Source organism: Apis dorsata, unplaced genomic scaffold, assembly GCF_000469605.1.
Source record: "Apis dorsata unplaced genomic scaffold, Apis dorsata 1.3 scaffold_168, whole genome shotgun sequence".
Lineage (NCBI taxonomy): Eukaryota > Metazoa > Arthropoda > Insecta > Hymenoptera > Apidae > Apis > Apis dorsata.
In genome coordinates, this window is record NW_006263456.1 from 202,135 (window position 1) to 223,401 (window position 21,267).

At 23.3% G+C, this 21,267-nt stretch overlaps 4 protein-coding genes and 1 long non-coding RNA gene across 5 annotated transcripts in view; 2 read left to right on the forward strand and 3 right to left on the reverse strand.

Annotated features, from left to right (window-relative positions):
• LOC102674687 overlaps positions 1-3,105 on the reverse strand; it is a 3,300-nt gene extending 195 nt beyond the window's left edge. The window contains exons 1-4 of the mRNA XM_006613998.2: positions 2,234-3,105; positions 2,014-2,124; positions 1,678-1,941; positions 1-1,584 (exon numbers count right to left, since the gene is read on the reverse strand). The exon at positions 1-1,584 is cut by the window's left edge and continues 195 nt beyond it. Of these exons, the coding sequence (XP_006614061.1) occupies positions 1,388-1,584; positions 1,678-1,941; positions 2,014-2,124; positions 2,234-2,465 (804 nt within the window). The 5' untranslated portion in view covers positions 2,466-3,105 and the 3' untranslated portion in view covers positions 1-1,387. The remainder of the gene's footprint in view (positions 1,585-1,677; positions 1,942-2,013; positions 2,125-2,233) is intronic.
• Positions 3,106-3,905: 800 nt separating this feature from the next.
• On the forward strand, positions 3,906-5,647 carry LOC102674567. Its single transcript, XM_006613997.2, has 4 exons — positions 3,906-4,121; positions 4,589-4,729; positions 4,916-5,059; positions 5,328-5,647. The coding sequence occupies exons 1-4, from the start codon at positions 3,918-3,920 to the stop codon at positions 5,469-5,471; spliced, it is 633 nt and encodes a 210-aa protein (XP_006614060.1). The 5' UTR covers positions 3,906-3,917; the 3' UTR covers positions 5,472-5,647.
• Positions 5,648-6,714: 1,067 nt separating this feature from the next.
• LOC116185381 lies at positions 6,715-7,087 on the reverse strand. Its single transcript, XR_004150222.1, has 2 exons — positions 6,918-7,087; positions 6,715-6,805 (listed from the first exon to the last, which is right to left on the reverse strand). It is a non-coding gene; the product is annotated as an uncharacterized LOC116185381 (long non-coding RNA).
• A 1,005-nt stretch (positions 7,088-8,092) lies between these two features.
• Positions 8,093-10,386, forward strand: LOC102674436 (etoposide-induced protein 2.4). The gene is made up of 7 exons (XM_031509651.1): positions 8,093-8,341; positions 8,484-8,559; positions 8,799-8,977; positions 9,082-9,337; positions 9,427-9,770; positions 9,838-9,912; positions 9,977-10,386. The coding sequence occupies exons 2-7, from the start codon at positions 8,545-8,547 to the stop codon at positions 10,062-10,064; spliced, it is 957 nt and encodes a 318-aa protein (XP_031365511.1). The 5' UTR covers positions 8,093-8,341; positions 8,484-8,544; the 3' UTR covers positions 10,065-10,386.
• Positions 10,387-11,088: 702 nt separating this feature from the next.
• On the reverse strand, positions 11,089-12,988 carry LOC102674297 (transforming growth factor beta regulator 1). Its single transcript, XM_006613995.2, has 5 exons — positions 12,771-12,988; positions 12,393-12,621; positions 12,038-12,314; positions 11,740-11,959; positions 11,089-11,644 (listed from the first exon to the last, which is right to left on the reverse strand). The coding sequence occupies exons 1-5, from the start codon at positions 12,888-12,890 to the stop codon at positions 11,471-11,473; spliced, it is 1,020 nt and encodes a 339-aa protein (XP_006614058.1). The 5' UTR covers positions 12,891-12,988; the 3' UTR covers positions 11,089-11,470.
• Between the last annotated feature and the right edge of the window lie 8,279 nt (positions 12,989-21,267).

The window sequence follows — 21,267 nt, forward strand, 5'->3', positions numbered from 1 at the left end:
CATACAAGCGTGTATATTTCAAAAGTACGTTCGTCAATAGTAACACGTAAACAGATAACTATATATATATATATATAGAAAGAGAGAAAGAGATATGATTTCGAAGTATATTTACAATATCTTGATTGAACCGGACTTAAATAGGAAGACGAAAACGTTGTCTTGAAAAATACAGATAAAGAAGTTATATTAAAGTGGAAGAAACTTTTTTTTTTTTTTTTTTTTTACATTAATAAAACGTCGAGAAATACATTTTGTTTTTCAATCGAAAGTTCTCCATCCTCACTACATTAACCTAAATACCAATCAAATACGACGATTTCTTAAAAATTGTTTTCTTCTAACGATACTAATAAATACTGGCATTCAAATGTTTCGAAATACTAAAAGGAGCGTGAGTTTAATATACATATGTATATTTATATATATATTTATATATAGTTTACCCCTTAATTTTCAAACGAGTCTTTATAAAACGGTTATTCGACTACATTGACATAAAGGCTCAATGGAGGTCGAAAGGTTTTAAAAGGACGGAGGAGAGGGCAAAGGAATAAAAAACGTGTTTTGCGAAGTATCGCAGTCTTTTAACAATAAGCTATTTATACAAGTGAATATGACTATCTTCACTTGTAGAAGAACTGTTAAACAGCTGCCGTTTAATTAAACGCCATAAAGTAGTATGTATCATGTTTTAGCGCGTTGACGACGGTAAAATTTCTCTTATATGTTATCACAGTGTTCGACGACACTTTCGTGTTAGAATATTTTTTTTTCTTTTTTATGACACGTCCTGAGATTCTACTCAAGTTAAGAATATTCATACGAATTAAATATCGATATGGGTGATCGATGTTGATAGCAAAATACTTCGCTCTACAGCTTTGCGATTTCTTGGCACAATATCAAAAGAATTCGCGATTATTGCGAAATATCCACAGCCCTGAATTGGTTAAAGCATCAACTATTTTTTCTTTCTTTTTTTTTTTTTTTTTTCCTTCCCTCCACGTGTATACCAATTTTAAGAAATCAATCAATTTTGCTATGTCCGTTTGACATCAGTCATAGCAAAAGTCGCCTTAATTGAGATATTGAATCAAGTACGCTACGAAAAATTAAGAAATGTTATCATGAATGATTACAAAATAAAATTTTGATATTCGAGCGCATTTTATGTGCATTTAGATGTGCAAACGATCCGTTTGTAGATTGTTGTTTTAAGCATCTCAGGTACGTAAAGCGTGGACGAAATTTTGTGCCCTGTTATGATGTGATTTTTATATCCACAAAAAATTTTTGTTCTTCATTTCGCAAAATTTGTCGTTTTGTTCCCAAAATAATAATTTTTGAACGACTATTTTTTTCTTTAAAGTGAGATCATGTTACTTTACATTAGATCAGGAGGTGGTCTTTGAAATGCGATGCTTGCTACCGAAATGCTGCAAAAACCGGCAGTTATCACTCCCAGAAATATGTAAACAGCCGTAATTAACCAAAAGGCAAATAAATATAATGTTTTGTTACAATATTTGCCAAGAGCTGGATCATAATTTGGCTCATATTCCTTATATACCCACATTGAGCCTGTAGACAAAGATAAAAAATATAAAAATAAGAATTATAAATTTTTAAGAATTATAAACATTTAATATAAATGTAAGTTTTTATATTACTGACCTATAATAAACCAGCCAAGCATAAAACAATTAATTAATGTTTGTGTTGGAGATTGTCGTATTCTTTCTTCATCTCTTTCTTCTTGACGTTGCCGTACTCTTGCAGATAAATGTAATAACTGTTTAAAAACACCAAAACCACCACCTACTAATAAATAAACAGGAATATATTCTCCTTGTGGACAATCATAAAGATAAAGTCCTCCAATGACCATCATACATATTGGAACTACTATTGTTACTCCTAAGATAATAGTACATCCAACTGAAATTACCAAAATATTAAATTAATAATTCTTTATATTTAAATAAAGCATTAATTTATGTTTTTACTTACTAGTGCCTAAAAGTAAGACGATAATATTTTTCAAAAAATCAAATACTCCTTTTGAAACTTTATGTGCTTCCCTCATACGACCAAATAATGAATCATAGGATGGAGGAGGAGCTAAACAGAAAAGAACAATAATATTATATATAGCTAATATTTTCATTTGATTAATGAGTTGATAATTTCTAATAAAATTAAGATTTTTTTTATTAAAAATATTATTTACCATTTGGATCTATGGCTTCTTCATAAGAAGGAGGTGCACCACAATCATTACTCAAAGTAGATGGGTGTCCCAGAGGTAAATTAATATTATGGTATGAAGGTGGAGGAGTATAACAAGTTGATGCTATTTCAGTGCCAGGATTTACACTTTCGTTCGTACTAACGAAATTACTTTGATTTAATTGGCTTAAAGGCATTTCTTCGCGTATATTTGTTGCTTGAAGCCAATGCATGGGGTTTGCATTAAATATTACTTGATGATTCGCCGTTGCCGCTATTGACAACAGCACACATATAATTTTATAACCTATAAATAGCTTTCGTAACTTTGGTATTTTTATGTCGTTTAATAACGCATCACGTCAAGATATGGCACAAATTTTTAAAAAACGTATAAGTTGTGTAATTAAATTCAATGTTATACACTTTCGATTGAATCCGAATTGTTGACACATGTAAAGGAAAATAAACACTCTCAAGTACAATGTACGCTCTTTGAAATTTAGCGTGGTGGTAATTCGTTGGGGTTCATCGAACGATCAGAAGGTAAAACTTATATAACATTCAGTTTCATTTTGAAAGAAAAAAAAATATACCATATTCTAAGAATGCACAAACTGTCACACCCCCGTTTCAAGAAACACAAAACAATCTTATCGCACAAACCGGCATCTACAATTGATTATGCCCACTTTTCTATAAGCAAATCACTATAAAGTTGTTGCACTGCTAAAACATGCAACATTTCTTATTGGTTTTATAACATAACAGTATTATCTTTAAAGACACTACTAATTCGGGAAACTTATATACATTTGCGCCACAATAAACCATGTGCGGCATACATACAAATTAGACTCCGTATCGAATACTGGCCGATCGATGATATTCGATACTAGTCGATTTTGTCGAGGTTTCAATTTCAAATGCGGGAAATCCATAATTTCAAAATATTTTCAATTTTATGTAATAATGTTTTTTATTACTTTACTTCTTTATATTTGTAATATTTGTATTAAGCAAAAATATTTATTCTATAATAAATTTCTTTATCTTTATTCTATTTTTAATTCATTAACATAAATTATTATATACAATATATTAATAGAGAAAAAATGCAAAACAATTTGTATTTAATATATTTATTAAACAAAGTAAATAAATGTTTTATTGTTATCTTTTAATATCAACTTATTTTTTTGTAAAAGATTATAAAGAAAAAAAACACGAAAAAAAAAGAATAAAATAAATTCACATATTTTATATATTATTTATAATATTATAAATTATATTTTAATTTAAATTACTATATATTTCTGGTCATATGATGTAATTAAAACTTGTAATTGTTGAATTCTGTCATATAATAATATATCTATTTTATTGTTACTTAATCTTAAATTAGAAAAAATGAAATACTAACATACTAATTTATTATGTAATTTTCTAGAGATTGCTTTTGATAATCTGGTTAAATAACAAGCACGAAAATAGATGATATCTTGTTTATATTTCTCATTTTCCTATATTATAGACAATTTTTCTTGCACATTGAATTTTATTTCCCACAATTTTGTGCTCGATAAATGATTAAATGTTACGCAATCATATCTTATTTCATTTTAGTTATAATAACAAAAGGATAGGATTGTTAATTGATTATTATTTCAAAACAACTAATTATAATGATGATATACAGGAAGCATATTGTAGTATACAGGAAGTCTTTTATAGCTTTAAATATGATCCGTACATCAGTTGAAGAGCAAAGTTGTTTTTATAACAATTGTTTAATGTTTTCTGTTACAATCATGAAGTCACCAATTGAAAAACTATTATTAATATTTGTTTTATGTATCATTTCATCTTCATATATACTGAACGTTAAGGTAAGATAGATAGGGTGACTTATATATAGAGTATTATACACTTTTGCAACTATTTTATTTCTCTTTGAAACTATTGCATATATTTATTATATTATATAAAAAAAATCGTATATATTTCTTATCAACTTTAAAGTTATATTTATTAATTGATTTTAATTATTTTTAATTCTTTTTTCTTATTTAAGTAAAATTTTATGCAATTATAAAATAAAATAATATTTAAAATAATTTCATTTAAAAAATATATCTTTTAAAAGTAGATCATAAAAATAGATCTTTGTTATAAATTTACTTGAAACATATTTTGCATAAAGTTATAATGACAATTATTAAAAATAATTTCAAAAATTTTTATTTTTTAAATTTTTTAATTATAAAAATTCAATATATAAAAAAATTTTAATATAATAAACAAATAGTGTTAAAAATACAATGTTTTAATTCAATTATCATTTTTTATTTTTTAGGCAGAGAACAAAGTTACAATAAATAGCATTAAAATCGATATCTCAAATGAAGATGTACTCCAATCTTGGGATGCTAGTATTTCAAATAATCTCATTAATACAACACCTAAGATAAAAAAGGATTGTCCGAGTATATTAGAAGTACATTTTAATCTTAATTAAATACATTATTTAAATACTATCTAAATATATTTTAAAATATTATTTTCAAATATTTCAACATGCCAAAAATAAATAATTTTGCATAAAAAATTAGATATTTTTTAATCTTTTTACAGAATTTATTGATTGAACTAGAATAAAATAATATTTTTCTGCTTTTTTCAGGTGGATATCAAAATATATCAAGATGATCAATTGGTAAGCCAAATGACAAAGCAGTCAGAAAAACCGTTCAAGGATTTGGAAAATGCTAATTTTTGCGCATCAGTTGAATATATAGATGAAGATGATGGATGTTCTGCTGCACCGGTAATAAAACATATACAATATAAAATATTTCTTTTTTTTTTTAATCGAAATATTAAAACACATAGAAAAAGAAAATAGATAATTCTTTCGGTAAATTATTATTACTATTATTGTTAATTAATTAATTATAATTAATCCTATTAGTCCCTATTAACAATATATTATTTTCGATCAAAAATAATTAATATTGATATATATTGTTATTATATTTGAATTTTCTTTCATTAATATTAATACATTATTATTAAAATAATGAATTATCGAATAGGGTGAACAAAATGCTTCAGATTGCGATATAAGCTCGATGTTCAACAGTATGAATCCTGGAAATTACAAAACTGTATGCGAAATGAAGGAAAGTGACACTGAATTTGCTACTGTGACATTGGAGGTAACAGTAGAAGCTGAATAAAAGTAATATAATTGATGTCTAATGTCACTGAGGATTATTATTACATTTATTTTGATATTTACAACATTTTTAACATTACTAAATATATGTATGATTACTTATTATTTGTTTAATATTGCAACAGTAAGTGATTTTATCTTTCAAACTAAATAAAAATATTAGCATGATTATTATATAACTCTTCAGTTTTATGTAAACTTCCTCTTCCAAAGATAAAGATATTTTATAAATTTTAAGAAACAATATTTTAACAATTTTCAACATTTTATTTTTAATTATAAATACATTTAATATATATTTAATTTTCATTATCTTTAACTGGACACATTTCAAAAAGTTCAATAAATTGACTTGTCTTTGAAAAAGAAAGATAATAACAAAGCAAGAAATGAAGATACAAAAGAAGAATGCTAACTCTACTTATATTCTCAAATTTTTTTTTATCAAATATATTGTTTTTTTCTGGCAAAATATTTTTGATATTTGATTGAAATGTTTTCTCCTTTGAATCATCAAGTACTTTCTACTGTGCGATAATAATAAATAATATTATTTCAATATGATAACATTTTTTATAATTATTATTTCTTAATACAATAATAAAGTATATAATAATAATATTCTTTATATATAGTAATATATAATATTTATTTATTTTTAAATAAAAATAAAAATGCTTACTTCAAAATTAGTATTTCTTTTCACATTTAATATCTTTGATGAATCAGTTTTTTTTTCAATATTTTCTATAGCAAAAAGGATTTGTGATAAATCCTATTTTATCCTTTTAAACATATGTTAAACATATGACTAAAAAACAATTAATAATTGTCTAAAATTATTAATTGATATATTATAAAATTAAAACTTACGTATAAAATAACAATTTGATTTTGCATTATTTCTTGAAAACATTAATTTTTGAAATTTTATTGGTAGATATTTTATTTTTTTTTTATTATTATTAACTTCCATTGGTTTATATGAATCATGCTGTTATTTCAAAGAAATAGATTTAATAATTAAATGATTTAAATAATATTCAATATTATTTAAAAAATATATTGTTAAAAAATATATTATATAAATATAAATATAATATACATAGTATATTTTATTATTAAGCTTACTTTATTATTTTCTAATTTTCTTTTTTCCTGTAAATTTTCAATAAAATCTGAAATAATAAATGAATGCAAAATATTTGTATATAGATTTAAAAATAAACTTATTTTATTTGAAACCTTCTCTTGAAAAAGAACATCTTTTAGTGGATAAAACACTTTTTTTGGAAATTTTCCATTGAAAGAAGCTACATTCGTTGTACTTGAATCCTTTAAATTATAATTTATCGTATGAAACAAAGAAATTAATAAATCAGAATTTAATTTTTCTTTTACAATGACAAATTAAAAAAATGAAAAATTTTTTAAATGAAAAATTTACCATATGTAAAGGCATCCAAATATGATCTCTGCCACCACGTAATCTTATCATAGAATTTGCTTGGACGAAATAATGAAAAAAATTAATTAATTAATTCTTTTATGATAAATATATAAAAAAAATAAATACAACATATTTAATACAATAATATAATTAATTTAAATATAAATATGAAATAAAAATAACATAAATATTTGTTTAATTAAAATAGTTAATGTTATAGTAATATTTGATTTAATAGATAAATTGTAAATAAATAAATAAATTAATGCAGTTAGAGGTTAAGTCATACTTTGAGTTAAATAGGTTACTCCAAAATTATCGCGCGATTTACAAATTCCACTTTTTGAACGAATTTTCATATTTTATTATATATGTTATATCTTTTAAAATACAAATTATTGTTAATCAATAGTAATAATCAATAATAATAATTAATATGAAAGAATGATTGACATCAATTATAAGTAGTAGCAGTGATCATTTAATTCAAGTTCCAATATATTTAACATTTTATTTTTTTTTATTTGTATTAATTAACTATAATTATATATAATGATCGGCATATTTTTATTTGTTATCTTTCTTGTGCAAAAAGTTAACATAAACTTCACATCATATATAAAATAAAATTAAAATTATTTAAATTTATTTAATTATAAAAATCAAGAATCAAATATTTTTATATAAATATGTAAATAATAATATCATATTTATAAATTATGTAAATATATTTATATTTTTATAATTATTTTTTAAATTTAATTAAATTTAGTTTTATTTATTATATTCGATATAAAACGATATAATATAAAATGTATATGTACGTTTTATAATATTATTTTACTTATAATAATAAACAAAAATTATTAAAGATAAATATCTTTTTTAATAAGAATAATAATAATGCTTGTAAATAAATTATATAAATTTCAGGTTGAGCAAAACTTGGCTTCATCTATTTTCTGCCAGTATTATATCTATCTTCTTACAAATTATATGTGTGAATTAAGTAAAGAACTTCTATATATGTATAGTATATACATGTGTATGTTTTAAAATTGTATTGTTTAAAAATAATTATACAATTACAAATAATTATTAATTTTTATATATAAATATAAATAAATTTATTTCAATTCTTCAAATGCTTTATATTTTTATATGTTTGAATTATTAGTGGATTTATTAAAGATCAAAGATTCATTGCTTAGTGACCTTTATATCTATTAACATAATGTTAACCTTTGCCTGCAATGAAAAGCAATCAGTTGATACATATTTGTAAAGTCATTTTTTAATTTAATTTTACGAAACGTTGCAATAATAATTTCGTTAATTTATTTGGCAGCGCATATTTTTGCGCTTTGAAAGAAAAATTTCTAATTCGATCAGATATTTTTATTAATATTGAATGACAATATGTACGTGTTTGAGATATTAAAAAACTTATTTCTAAACTTATTTATTTCCATATCATAAATATTTTGCTCATATTCACTTTTAATGTGTTTTTGTATTACTGCCATTGACAATTATGTTATTCCGAAAATGTTTTTTTGGCAGATTATTCAACATATTCAGATTATAGATTAATTATATTCTATTGTGATTATTATCGTGAAATATGGATAACGTGACAGTGAGTATTAAATTTCATTTTAAATACAAAAATATGATTTTCCTAACCTATAATAATATCTAATATATATAATAATCTGATATAATAATAGATTTTTATTATAATTTTTTTTTTTAATTATTTTTTTTTGATTTTATAATTAAATATATTCTCTATTATATATTTTTATAATATAAATTTTTTATAAAATAAAAGTAGAATTAAAATTAATTTTAAAAAGAAATTATTTTTCCTTTTAGGGAATAATACATGCCATGTATCGAGGATTTGTGGATAGTTTGAGAGGAGCTATTGTCTTATTTTATATGGACAAACGAATTAATGAAAAATTATCTAAACCACCCTTAAATAAAACAGAAAGTCATGGAAAAGACATAGCAGTCATACCTCATCCTCCAAAGCATTTTAATCATTTAAGGTATATAGTTAAATTATATAATAAAATTATATATCAAAATTTTAATATTTTATATCTTATATATATATATATATCTTTATGAGTATATTATAATGCATTTTCAGAGAATCAAAAGTGTTAAAAAGAACAATTCAATGTTGTGCTTTAAATGGTGGTGTATTTTGGGTCAGCATATTAATTTTTGAATGTGGTTTACTTCCATTTCTCAAGTACTTATTGACCATTATATTTGGTCATTCACCGGGTATGGGTATGACTGTGTGGTCTTGGATGAAACCATTTCTGTCATTAACTTTTGGCACTGTATGGGTACTACCACTATTTGTGCTCAGTAGGATAGTCAACAGTTTATGGTTTCAGGTATGAGTTATTTGATCTCAGAACGAGAAGCTTTGGCCAGTAACCATTGAAGGGGTTAATATCACATGCTATATTTGTAAACCATGTAGGACATAGCGGACAGTGCTTATAGGTATAGGCAAGGAAGGCCATTACTTTTATCTAGTGTGAGCAAGCTCGTAGCAGACACGCTTTTCAGTATATTGGTTCAAGCATTATTTTTGGGTCAAGGAATGTTGGTATCCAGGATTCCATTACCTCTTGTAGGTGACATTCTTGCCCTTATACATATGTGCCTTTTATATGCTCTCTATGCTTTTGAATACAAATGGTTCAATATGGGTTGGGAGCTACATAGACGATTAAGTTTTATTGAAAGTAATTGGCCATATTTTGTGGGTTTTGGTCTGCCATTAGCAGTACTTACCCAACTGCCCAGTTCGTATGTAATAAGGTAATTGATTTCTTTAAATATTGTTTCCTATGCAGGAATATTACTAATTAATCTATTATTATTTTAGTGGCTGTGTTTTTTCTATATTGTTCCCATTATTTATTGTAAGTGGAAATGAAGCAGTACCTGTGACTGGAGTATGGTATGTATCTTTGAAAATTATATATTCTATTAAACTATATATGAATATTTATTTTTTGTTTCAGTGATTGTCCATTAAAATTATTTTCACCGGTAATTGCTATTGCAAATACTCTTTTCAATAAAACAATTGGACCAACGAATAGACGGTGACATGAAAGATCATAATAAACTTCTTTAAAATATTAAATATATAGCAATAAACCGACTTTTCAGGTTTTCATATAAATTTTATTAATTTTGATGAAGTATATGCTTAATTAATTTTCTTGTGTTAACTTTTATATAATCAAATTGAAAAGAAAATTTTCATTTTCTATAATAATATAATTGAAATTTAAGACATAACTTATGTTTTAATAGTAGTATTTATAAAAATAGATAAATTCATAAATATGCAAAAATGAATTAAAATAAAGAAAAGTATTTGTAAATGCATTATATCTATAAGTAAAAGTTATTGAAGATACACACAGTAAGAAATTTATAAATTTGGTAATATTTGAAAAATTAGTTATAGATATTTCTTATTGTATTGCAAGAAATTAAAATAACTTAAAGTTTTATACATTTTTATTATTACTATTAAAACATGATAAAAATAATATGCTTTAATAGAATAATTGCGCATATAAAAAAAATTCCTAATATCTTTTATAAATTATACAACTAAAAAAAATCAAATAGCGTTGCCTAAAAATTTGCACAACTAAAAATAATTTTTGAATTAAGTTAATATATATATATACATATATATGTACATATATATATATGTATATGTACATATGTTTATGTATTCAATTTTTAATTTTTATCCAAATTTGTCAAAGTATATGTTACTTTATACAATATAATAAACTTATCATTAATGATAGATATTTTAGTAATTTATATATTGCTACTTCTAAGAAAATAAATGTAAACGTAAGGAACAAAAAAAAAAAATAGAAACAAATATCATTTCAATATATATTTTGTAATCAATTCAATAATTATATTTGATATTTTATTATTTTATATCGCTATGATATTGTAACTAGTCAACTTTAAAACTCATAAATACTATGTGATAATATTTATTGCAAAATATTTACAACTAAAACATTTAATTATATACATGAAATAGTAGAAGAGAAATATTTTTATGATACATGTGCATATTAATTGTATATTATTGTTGACATTTAAGTAAAATTTATTTAAAATATATTTTGCAGTGATATAGTATAGTTAAAATTATAATATGTATATCAAGAAAATATTTACAAAGTATTTGTTTCGTAAATAATTTTTATGTTACTTATCGCAACTTTATTTATACATTATTTCAATAAAATAGAAAAATATTTATAAAGAATAAATTGCTTTATATATTGTAGTTTAATAAATAATATAAAGTGATTTTTAGAACGAATATTGCTAGTTTTAAAGATTTTTCAATTTTTTGTAAATATTTTTATAATTTAGATTAATGTTTGATAATAATGAAATGTGCGTATTGTATCAATACATAAAGCAAAATATCTTTTTTTGAAAAATTTTTTATCGACATATAAAGATCACGAGAGAAGTTCTTGAAGAGTTAAAAGATCATTATCAGATGGTTCTTCTTTAATTCTGTATGAATTTGCTAATGCATAATGCCTATGCAAAGCAGCAAATCCAAGTCCAGGATCTGTTTCTTCTTCCATTACTGGACTTGTTCCTCTTTCTATTGGTTGATTTTTGCTTACCTATATTTGTTAGTTAAAGTTATTATTTTATCAATTTATTATTTTAATTATAAATGAAATTATGATATTAATGAATAATATAAATAATTATATACTTCGAAACGTTGTTGTTTGTACATAGCTAATTTACGAGTTCCAGGTGTGCTTTGAATAAGATTTTGTATAGTAGGATGTGAAATTCCAAAAAAATCAGCTCCTTTTGGTGTTATTGAACGAAGTGCAGGAGAAATTGCCATTAATAGTTTAGAATGACATTCATCAGGAGTAGATCCAACCAATGGTTGATCTAGATCATTATCAGATACAATTTCAAATCTATAATACAAAATATTTTATATATATATTATAGTTATAATTAATTATAATTATAACTAATTATTAATGCAATTATACCTTGGTTTTGATCCACCATCTAATATTTTACATGTATATAAACTTTTTGTTCTTACATCTCTTAAATTAGCATATACTCTAGTGCTGCAATAACCTACTGGATAAATGAGATCTTCTGTATGATAAGCAATTCTGTCTGATACTACTTCTCCAAGCGAGTATACAGTGAGATCACCCAAAGAAATAGGAAATATAGGTCTTCCATGGACATCTAGTGGTATTAATTGAACTACTTTCCTTGCAGTTTTATTATAACGCTTAGCTTTATTTTTTGGTTCTAAAAATGTTAAAGTATTTTAAAAAGTTATAATTTTCAAAATAATAAAATATAACTTAAATTAGAATATTTTAATACCTGAGCCATCAGTTGACACTCTTTTTTTTGTAGTTTTTTTAGGTGTGGAACATTCTGGATTAAATGTATTAGTATTAATACTGTTTGATTGAGATCGAGCTATCATAGTAGAAGGATCTATATCTCCTTGTTGTTGACATAATTTACGTAAAAGAAACAACCTTTCTTCTTTTACAAGCATAAGATTTTCTTGCATTTGTGCAACCTGATCACATAATGCTGCATTTTCCTATAATTATAAAGTTTTTTACAATTTTTATAGTAATTTAATTTACTATCATGTGTCCTCTTTTATTTTCATTTACTTTTATTTAAAATGATAATTTATTTTTATAAAAAAAGGAAAAAATATAGAAAGAAATATATTAAGAATCTTACGAATACTGTATCTTTTATAATCCTTTTTAATCTTCGATATTTTTTTTTATATTTTAAATTTTGTTGCAACTCAGCATTTTTCTGAAATTCACTGTAATAGTTATCATAAGCTTGAGTCATTTTAAATTCATTATATTAAACACAAAATATAAAGACAAGGTTATGATCTAATGATATTTGTAATTATTTTTATCAGATATGTTAGGTTATGTTACAATCTAGGATTATGCAATGCATAAGATAGTGAATAACTAAACAAATTTATCATATATGATTTTACATTTATGTATATTTTGATCATTATTTAATATTCAAAGATGATAGCACTAATATATTTATTTATTAGATGCATATATAAAAATAATTTTTATATTTTTCCATTTATATATTAAAATTTGTTCATTAAAACTTATTCATATAGTAATCATTATCTTTAAATATTTCAGATTTATAAAATAAAATTATTCATAATTTTTTATATTTTGAATTTTTTCAATTATATTTATTATTACATAAAGACTTATATAATATATTAAAAGTATTTACTCTTTTTGGCTGTAGTATTCTTAATTATTTTCTAGTTCTTCAAAATTCTTTTCAATTTATTTTTCAATACTATATCATAAAAATTAAAATGAAATAAATTTAAGATTATTGATAAAATAGAAATTTTATTTTAAATAAATTATTGAATTTGTTGAATCTATCAAGTTATAATTTAAATTAATTAAAAAAAATGTATATATTTGCATGTATTCTGTACATTTTATTCATTTATTATAGAAAGAAGGAAGATTTTGGGGTATAAAAGAAAAAAAATGATTGATTTTATTTCGAAAATACGATTTATTAACCTGTCGAACGTAAATTCTGTAACGCGCGTTCGCACGCACAATGTCTTCTCTGTCATGCTCGTTTTCTACATTTTCACGCACGCGGTATACAAAATCTATATTGTAAACATCGTGACGCGTAGCTTATCCGTTAGACGTAGATTATCCTAGAAATCGGGTTTTTATGTTCTATATCGATTTCAGTATTTTCAAATCATCGAAAAATTCTCTTTATGCAATTTAATACGCAAGTTGCGAAGGGACACGTGTTTAGGTACATCCAAATTATCTCCCTCTCTCTCGATTTTCTATTTATTATATCCTTTTTAATTTAATAATTCATAATAATTCAATATTTCAAATGTTTATCAGAGATCATAATTTAAAAAAAAAATTTATTATATATATATGTATTTGCAGTTCATTTACGGTGAGAAAAAAAGAAATCATTAGTTTGAATCAAAAAACTGATTTTAAAAGTTGTTTTTGATTTTAAAATTGATTTTAAAACTTTCGAATTTAGCGACTGGAATGGTCAATGAATTATATCATATATATATTATATATCATTTAATTTTCATAATATGTATATAAAAAAAGTTTTTTTTATCAAAATTGTATTTTATTACATTCATCAAATGAAAAAAAATTAATTCTAAATTGTGGTTGTAAATAAATATATTAAAATTCATTTTGTATTAAATTTTTTATTTAAGAAATAATTTTTAGAATTAATTTTTAAAATTCTGATTGATTTTTCATTATTTAAAATTTTTTTTATATCAATTTTTTATATTTATCAATGCATTCAAATTCTTCAATTTCTGATTTCAAATATCCTCGAAATATTTTTACTTTAATTATTTTTTATTTTACATTAAATTATTAAAAAATTAAAATTTTTTTTCACGAAATGTAAGATAAAATTCAATTTCGATGATTCCCAAATAGAAGGCAATGAATTAATTTTTAATCACACCTATAATCTCGTTTATTAATAGCATCAAATCATTATTAACACACTATTTCTTACTAATGCATAAATTACAGGTGTGATTAGCAACTTGTTATTCTTTTTTAAAAAATCTTTCTAAAAAAATATCTATCTTACGATAAGAGAGAGAGAGAAAGAGAGAGAGAGAGAGAGAGAGAGAGAGAGAGAGAGGCAGAAAAAAATATGTGTACTTCATTCAGAACATGTAAATAAATTCATACGTAATTGATTAATATTCTAATTTCATTCAATTATAAAATAAACATGTCCAGACGATATGATTTTAAATTTCATTCAAGAATTTTTTCTAATTTTTGATGACGTTCAAAATGATGTCCAAAAAAAAAAAGAAAAAGAAAGAAAAAATAAAACAATCGATTTTGTAAATAAATTTCTCCACTTTGTCAGCACAGATCATGTACGATTACTTTGGTACTTACAATGGAGATCATTGTATGGAACGAATTATAGTCAGATATACATATACATACATATATATATATATGGTAGAGAGCAGTTTTTTTTCATTTTCGAGATTTAGCTACGTACAAAAAATATCCTTATCAATTACATACGCTTTATATACACGGTGTACCTACATACGTGTTTTCTCCGATGATTGTAAGAATTAAGTGCGTGTGCGTACTGTACAACCTGTAGCGTATTTATAACATTCAAACGAGAAAGATCACAATTTGCGTTTTACCATTTTCTTTTTGGTTTTTTTTTTTTTTTTTTTTATACAGTCGTGATGTCGAGTATAAGTTGACACACGGCTCTCTTACACTTGTGTCGCGAAAGTTTTCAATTGCGATGATTTTTAATTAAAGAGAAGGAGAGTGTATAATACAGATAATAGAGTTTCATTGTAAAGTTTTTCAAAATTTTTTTGTGGATATAGTAATCACAATTAGTAAGATAATATATATAATAATACTGATACATATTAAAAAAGATATGAAAATGATGGGAGAAATATCTTGGAACAATTTTAATCATTTATAAATTCATGATTTGATTAGATACAGTTTTTGTATAATATTTATAATTATAAGTAATTGAAGGTATTAATAGAAATCATGTGATGTAATAAATATTTTATTAAAAGAAATATTAATGTATTGGAAAAGTTAAAGTTGATAGAATATTTTTCTTGATGAAAATATAAGTTTTTTTCAAAGATTATTTTTCAATTTGATTATTTATAAAGCATGTATATTTATATAAATAATTTAAATTAATAAAAAATTTTTTTAACATTTTTTTATATCTTGACAATTTTGTGATAAATTATGATTATTTTTAGATTTTTTAATTTTTTTTTTATTATTAATTTATTATTAATTTATTAATTTTTTTTTATAAATCTAAACTATAAAAACATCGTTTTTATTGTTTTAAATATTAATCAAAAATTACATGAAAAATTTGTAAGTATTATAAAAAGATCTATATTTATTTATTACAGTAATAATATTCTTTTTCGTAATTGACTCGATAATTGAACATTGGATAGAAAAGGTTCGATTATTAATTTATAATAAAAAGTTTATATCTTTAAGTTTTTTAGACTTTCTAAATATTTTTCTTTTATAAATTAATATAATTTTAAATTATTCAAATAAAAAATAAATATAATAATATTTTGATATATTTTATTAATAAATAACATTTTAATATTCAAAAAATTATTTTTCCAAAAATCTTAGTTTCATTTATACCTGAAGTCCAATTCTTTTATAATTTCTGTACAATTCTATATTGATTTTTAGAAATATGAAGTTTTCTCTTTGAAACAAAAATTTCCATTGTAAATTTTCACAACATTAAAATATTCGTATCAAATCGTTTTCTATTTTCAATAATCAGTAATGTGTTATTATACCCACAAAATATATATTTTATTAAACTTTCTAACTTATTAACCACATTAATTAAATCAATTAATTCAAATACAATCATAAATTTTCGCGACACATCATACGTATAGATTTTTTTTTTAATCTCATTTTACAGATTACACTTTCCTTCTTCCTTGTTACCTGAATTAACAAACGGTTAGATCATTCCGCCATTTTTATGATCTACCTTTGAACGATATGACAAAAACGTATATCTTCGACTCTTTTTTATCCCGTAAACGGCCCTTTAAACCATTCTATTGGCGTGCTTTGTTCGAAAATATTGCATCTTTCTTTCGATTTCTTTGTACATTTTTTTTTTTTTTTTTTTTTTAGGTTTTTTTTTTTTTTTACCCTAAATATTTCTTATTTTAATTTTTTTTTTTTTTTTTTTTTAAGTCTTTTTATTCTCTGTACCTATATATATCATATATATATATTTTTTTTTCTTCTTCTTCTTCTATGTGTTTTTCGCATTTTCGATGATAATTTATTTTGAAATTATGCGAGTTATTTAGAGCAATTTCTCTCTCACTTTCTCTATTTCAGTTTCAACTAAAGGGTTCAAAAGGGCGGATATACATTCTCGTCTTAGCGAAGAGCGAATTAATTAGGCCGAACACAATGAACATTCATGAAGATAGTTATCAAAGTTACAGCTGGATTATGCTCGACTATGTACAAAATTTATACAATGTATAAAAATCATTCGTGGCTCGGTGGCTGAGAAATAACCACATCATCTTTTCTTCTTCGTTTCATATTTTTTTCGCATTTTCTCTCTTGCGATTCACGTTTTATTATATTAACTGTTCCAGCACGATAGATATTTATTAATTTAAGATGATAAAAATTAATCAATTAATTTCTTCTAATTTTTTAACTTTGATTAAAAATATTTATTAAAAAATATAATAACGAGGCATTTTTTTTTATACAAATTGTTTGAATTGTAAGAAAATTTATTATCTTGTTTAATTAATTGTTTAATTAATTTATCCTGTCGTTTGATAATTTTTTATTATATTAATTTTTTAATTATCTTTAGTGATATGATTTTTAAATAGATTGTTGATTGAATTATTATTTAATTTTTATAAAATATGTTTAATTTTTTACAACTTCACCTCAATATTCAACGTTTTATTAATTTGTTATTAAATAATGTAAAATATATTAGTACACAAATCTAAAATTACGGAATTAAATTTCAAAAATATATTATCGAAAAAGAAAACATCATGCTGGATTAGTTAATTGAACGATGATCATTTTCTCTTATTTTGTATATTTAACAAATTTTTTAATTTTCCTACCTCCATTATTTGGACCGTCTTTCCCTTAACGATCCGCATTTTAGTATAGAATTTACGCATTTGCCTAATCAATCACTTGCATTTTTACATTCATTTACATACAAATAGGGAATAATGACAACGATCAATATAAAATTTTGCAGGAAAGGCGTTCAGCCGAAGAAGTTGTCGAATCTCGTTCATTATATTTAAAAAAAAAAAAAAAAAAAAAAAAAAAATATAATTTGAAAATAAACAATTTATTACATGCAAAATTGCTGATATTGTTGCTTAGTGCTAAATTCTATTCGAAAGTCTACTCGAATAAAAAAACTTTTAAATTATTATTCCTTACATCTTTGTTGTAATAAAAATAATTCTTTATTTTTCCATATCTATGTATAATTTTATTAAATAAAAAAATATCATCTGTAATTGCATAAAAATTAAAGAATAACTTTCCTTCAACTCAATTTCTTTTTAGATCCAATTTCTTCTTAACTTTTAGTTAATTAAGAATTGATTAAAGTACAATACTATGTTACAATATTGAGCATGAGAAAATTCTAAAAAAATAATAAAATTCCATCAAAATTTTCAAATAATAATAATAATAATAATAATATTCTCGAAAATTATTTAAAATAATTCATATTTTCTCGAATCACACGTAGACTTTCGCACGACACAACAACGATCACGTGTAACTTCAGCAAAATCCACTTCCAATCGCTCGACAATTGAATTGATAATTTTTCTAAAATCTAAGTACACGTATTAAAAAAAATATATATATATTGCAGCAACGAAATTGCTTTTGGTTTCAAAACCGATAAATATTTCGTAAAAAAAAGATCGACCGACGAGATCGATCGAAGAAAACAAGATGGGAGTTGGAGGAGGCGGTAAAGATGGCGGATAGCGGTGAAAGCAAAGAATAAATTAAACCAACAAAATAAATACAATGTATTGTTACTTTCAACATACGCCACATGCTGATCTCCGGTATATGACAAGAGGATATAAACGGGGGAGGGGGAGGGGAGGGAAAAAAAAAAAAAAAAATAAAAAGAACGCATTCGAGATCGACGATAACTTATTCTTTTCCTTAATTCGTCGATTGATAACGATACTCGGAAAAATATTATGATGCACTAACAATAAAAAGATACAGCAAAAGAAAAAGAAAACGGAAAGAACAAAAAATATGTGTATATATATATATATATATATATACATAGATATACATATATATATATACATGTATATATGTATATAGATATAAAAACAAAAATTGAACAGAAAACAAAAAAAAAAATATGTCGAATTTTTTCTTTTAAAACGCGAGCATTTTCAAACACAACGATAAATGACGCGGATGACACGTTCAACAAGAACGATTATAGCGCACGTAAAATATACATTGATTATTTTGTACATGTACATTCTCTATACGCACATACACAAAAGAAACACACGTAATGCCCAGATGTGATATACGTGTGCATAGATATACATATATATATATATATTTATATACATATATATACATACATATATATATATATATAAATTATTTGCAATACACGCACACACACACACACGTACACATGATACACGCGCGTATAGATTTTCTATAGTGCGCAGGGGATAGAAAGAAGGGGGTTTGCTATTGTTCGCGGTTTTGGCGGTGAAATTTGGTACCTCTTTGATTTCATTCACGATCGTTTTCTCCGTGGTATATATTTTTTTCTTTTTTCTTTCTTTTTTTTTTTCTTTTTTTTTTTTCGAGTGGTCGATCAAATTCTATTCGATTTCGAATGAAATCGTACTACTCGGTTCTATCGTGATCGAGATATCGAACGACGATCGTTCATTTTGTTTTACAACGATTGAAGAATAATTTTGGCACGAGAGAATTCGTCGTATTATTTTATTTTATTTTATTTTTTTTTTTTTTTTAAGAAAATTATAAATTAAACGAATTCTTACAATTCTTATATTAAAAATTTTTCAAATTATTCAATTTTCATTTAAATTGAAAATCATCAAATTCTTCAAATTGCAAAATCCATAAATATTTAAATTATTTAATATTTTAATAAAAATCATCCTCTTATAGATAAGAACCGTGTAAATTTTGAACGATCGTTTTTTGAATCTGTTCGCAACAACATACTAGCGTATTGCATGTTCCAAAAATCGCACATATAAGAGCACCAAGGAAAACGAACGCGGTAAAACGCACAATTCTAAAATTATATAAAATAAAAATAATAATAATAATTAATAGCAATAATACAGAAAAAAAAAAAATTGAAAACAAAACAAGTTCTACGTGGAAGAAAAACGGCAAAATAAAGTACTATAATCTGTTAACATTGCAGGGATGACATATATATATGCTTTAAACGTGATAGTCGTTTACAGATCATGTATATCTATAACGTTTAAAACGGAAAAAAAAAAAAAAAAAAAAAGTAAAGAACGAAAATATAATATAATCTAGCGTTAAATGACCAATTGCAATGGTATTCACAGCAATTATTGATGATGGAAAAAAAAAAACGAATAGGATCACTCATTCTTTTTAAATTCACACACATATATGTATATATAAGATTTATATATTCACAATATTTCACTTTTGAACAACATTGAAAAATTCATTTAAAAAAAGAAAATGAATTAAAATAAAATATACGAGTATAGTGAAAAAAAATTGCTATTATCGATTAAAATAAATTCTGTTATAATAATAGTTGACATGATGAATATTGATTAAGTACGTTGCATCGAGTGATCCCTATTCGTTCGTTTAGCTCGGGAAGCTTTTGTAAAAATTATACAAAAGTATATATTGCACCGCAATCAAAAAAAATGATTTGCTTAGCGTCACAATGATCGTCTAACAAACAAATATTTTACGAATAATAATAATCGTAAACACCATTCCTACAAAGTGCGAATAATAATAATAATAATAGTAATAATAATAATAATAATAATAATAATATATAAAAGTAATAATAATGATAAGAATAAAGTTTTACAATAACGATACCACCAATAATCATAGCGATAATAATTACGTCATAATGTAACATTAATAATCTATCAACAGAGCGATAGCGACAAATATTAATAATAGTTCTAATAATAATTATGATAATAAAGGTAACGATAATGTTGGTAAATTGGGATATAGCGATAATAATGATAATAAATGTATTAATGATGGTGATCAACGTAGACAGCACTAATTTTTCCTTTATATTTTTCTTTCCCGATTTGATTAACAACGAAATAAACGTTACGTGCTGAAGAGGATTTGGTGAAAGAGATGAGAACGTAAAAATGATGATATATTAATTCGTAATATTACTTTTGACTAGGCTCCATTTGTATTCACGTGTACAAAGAAAAAAAAAAAAAAAAAGAAAAAAAAAAAAAAAAAAAAAAAAAAAAAAAAAA

What these genes read in the sequence shown, in the direction of transcription:
- LOC102674567 (XM_006613997.2), top strand. Translation starts at nt 3,918, where the DNA reads ATGATGATATACAGGAAGCATATTGTAGTATACAGGAAGTCTTTTATA. An exon ending in ATTGTCCGAGTATATTAGAA is followed by an intron (nt 4,730 to 4,915) that starts GTACATTTTAAT and finishes TGCTTTTTTCAG; the next exon opens with GTGGATATCAAAATATATCA. An exon ending in ATGGATGTTCTGCTGCACCG is followed by an intron (nt 5,060 to 5,327) that starts GTAATAAAACAT and finishes ATTATCGAATAG; the next exon opens with GGTGAACAAAATGCTTCAGA.
- LOC102674436 (XM_031509651.1), top strand. An exon ending in AAGCATTTTAATCATTTAAG is followed by an intron (nt 8,978 to 9,081) that starts GTATATAGTTAA and finishes ATGCATTTTCAG; the next exon opens with AGAATCAAAAGTGTTAAAAA. An exon ending in GTACCTGTGACTGGAGTATG is followed by an intron (nt 9,913 to 9,976) that starts GTATGTATCTTT and finishes TTTTTGTTTCAG; the next exon opens with TGATTGTCCATTAAAATTAT.
- LOC102674297 (XM_006613995.2), bottom strand. Translation starts at nt 12,890, where the DNA reads ATGACTCAAGCTTATGATAACTATTACAGTGAATTTCAGAAAAATGCT. An exon ending in AGTGTCAACTGATGGCTCAG is followed by an intron (nt 12,315 to 12,392) that starts GTATTAAAATAT and finishes TAACATTTTTAG; the next exon opens with AACCAAAAAATAAAGCTAAG. An exon ending in ACAAACAACAACGTTTCGAA is followed by an intron (nt 11,645 to 11,739) that starts GTATATAATTAT and finishes TAACAAATATAG; the next exon opens with GTAAGCAAAAATCAACCAAT.